General features: G+C 42.2%; 1 protein-coding gene across 1 annotated transcript; it reads left to right on the top strand.

Annotated features, from left to right (window-relative positions):
* The first annotated feature begins 312 nt into the window (after window positions 1–312).
* On the top strand, window positions 313–1,105 carry LOC131326186 (uncharacterized). The gene has a single exon (XM_058358843.1). The coding sequence runs from the start codon at window positions 474–476 to the stop codon at window positions 960–962; it is 489 nt and encodes a 162-aa protein (XP_058214826.1). The 5' UTR covers window positions 313–473; the 3' UTR covers window positions 963–1,105.
* Window positions 1,106–2,480: the final 1,375 nt, after the last annotated feature.

Raw genomic sequence — 2,480 nt, 5'->3', positions numbered from 1 at the left:
ACTTTCACCAATTTTTAATTATGACTTATAAGAATCATTTATCACTGGTCATAATTGATTTTTTAATATGGACCGTTGATTGATGAGATCAACGGCTGTGTATCGCCTACACGTGCACTACATGGGATGCACTAAAAGCACCTCCGGATCCAAATAATGTTCCCCAACCTTCCACTATGACCACCCCTGCTTTCAATTGGGGGCACCCATTATGCCAAGCCATTGGTTTGTCAAAACCACCCCCGCTTTCAATGCTTAATTTGTTCGTTTCTTTATTCTTCCCTGGTTAGAGTTCCTGCAACAGAGAGAGAGAGAGAGAGAGAGAGAGAGAGAGAGAGAGAGAGAGAGAGAGAGAGATTGCAAAATACGTACCTTAATTAAATCCAGACCTCCAAGGAAGAGGGAGAAAAACATTTAAAAAATAAGAGATAGAGGAGATAAATACTCCAGTGGGGAGGAGGGACGTACATACAATGGAACAGGGGAGAGAGAGAGATTTCAGAGTCCCCATCATCTCTTGTTCTTTCTTCCTCTCTTCCCTAACCGGTGGAATTCTCCTCACCTGTTGGCTTCTTGACGTAAAGGGTTCCCAGCCCTGGTTTCCCATTTTTTCCTTTGCTTTGATAGGCCTCCCGTGGATTTTCTGGTTCCTGACATACATCTACGCCTTCATCAAACCTTGCGTCCGACAAGACTATGCCGGCGGTGGCATCGGCAATCGTGGGAAGCCGGCTGCCAATTCCGCCAGGAACGTTAGTTTTACATTCCCAAGTGACCAAACTGTGAATTCTCCCACCGGAAAAAGGCAAGTGAAGTTTGGGGCGGTGGTTGTGATGGGTGGCGATAGGGGTAGCGGAGAGCAGAGTGGAAACTCTGCCGGCGGTGGTGCTAGCAATTTTTCGGGTGCTTCGTCGAGCGAAAATGAAAGGCCATTAAATTTAAATGTATCCTTCTCTTCTTGACATTACATGCTAAGTGCTTAATTTATATATTTTGCATCTTTATTTTTTTTTCTTTTCATGTTCTTGAGGCCTCTTGGGTTAATATCCATCCATGTTGAATATATAGTAGCATCATATAATATAAGACCATGAAAAACAATTGGCATTCCTTTTAAGTATCGAAAGCCAAACCAAATTCTATCGATGGGAAGATTGTGAAAACCAACTGATTTTCGAAACCCATGAAATTAATTACCAAGCCCATTTGAATGTGTGGATTACGGTTTGGTTCTAATTCGATCCGAATTAGTATGATTCAGTTCAATTTAAGAGAACCTATTTGCAAACCAATAAAACTGTTGGGTCGAACCCGACCCTCAAATCCGTACCCCCAAAAACAAGCACTCAAACAATCAAGCATAAACACGAGAGATACGAGGAAAAACTCTGTAATTATATTATTCACAAAACAAATACAATTTACATGAAAAAATCTCTCTGGCATGCCACAACCCGGCTACCATCACTCCTCTCTCTCTCCCTCACTCTGGTGCTCTCCTGACAGTATCTCCATGCCTCTCCGAGGAGCCCGGGGGAACCTCACGCTCACACTCTCTCTGTCTCACAGCGCGCGCACACACCCCACTGGGTTCGGCAGTCAACAAAAGGGAAAAAGGGACCAAGGGGAATAATCCCCTACACTCACACACCACTCCACTTGGGTGTACCCAACAAAAACATCAAATAAAAGAATGTCAAATCCACTCAAATGGGTGAGGAGTCTCACATATGTTCGGCTACGTAGGATGAGAAGTACATTGCATTGTTAGTTATGTGCGTACGTGTGTTTATATGTTGATGGATATCTATATGATATGTGTGTGTGTGAGTGTGTAAATTCATACAAAGATTAGATCGATTAAACCATTTGCACATGTTCGTGCTCGAAATCAGAGCATGCAACGCTCTGCCATCTCCATATGCGAGCCTGGAAGTTTAATGTAAACCCGTTCGGGAAGGTCTCCCTAATGTTTTGAGGTGTTCTAGATGTCGTGGCAACGTTTGTTTTTCAAGATTATGTCTAGATTAGTGGAAAAACGGTCGTCTAATTCTTGTTCGATTTGTAGCGGTACGTGCGATCGGAAGACCAAACGGAGTTCAAATGACCTGAAATTTTAATGGGAGCTTTGAAATGATAAATTTGGATTTATGTACGGCTTGATTGAAGAAATTTGATCTTGAAACACGTGAACAAAATACGAGCTCCGTTTCGCTCGAAACTTATTTGGAGGCTTTAAAATACGATCGATCATATCACCATGCATGATGTTTGGTGAGGTCCGAAAAAAGATTTGGTCCACAGAGTGATTTCTAAGTTCAAATTGGGCAATTTACCGGTAATCGGTAAAAGCCTGGTGACGATCCAATGGCGAAATATCTTCATATTGTGACGAGACTTGACGAGTCACTTAAAAATGATGAATTGAGCATATCCATTAGTGCCAATAATAGTTTAGAGGTTATGAATTATATGCTGGT

The sequence above is a fragment of the Rhododendron vialii genome, chromosome 1a, assembly GCF_030253575.1.
Source record: "Rhododendron vialii isolate Sample 1 chromosome 1a, ASM3025357v1".
NCBI lineage: Eukaryota > Viridiplantae > Streptophyta > Magnoliopsida > Ericales > Ericaceae > Rhododendron > Rhododendron vialii.
The sequence above is the reverse complement of the archived record's forward strand: the minus strand, read 5'-3'. Positions and strand labels throughout refer to the sequence as shown.

Excerpts from the sequence above, each read along its gene's own strand:
- LOC131326186 (XM_058358843.1), top strand. The coding sequence starts at position 474 with ATGGAACAGGGGAGAGAGAGAGATTTCAGAGTCCCCATCATCTCTTGT.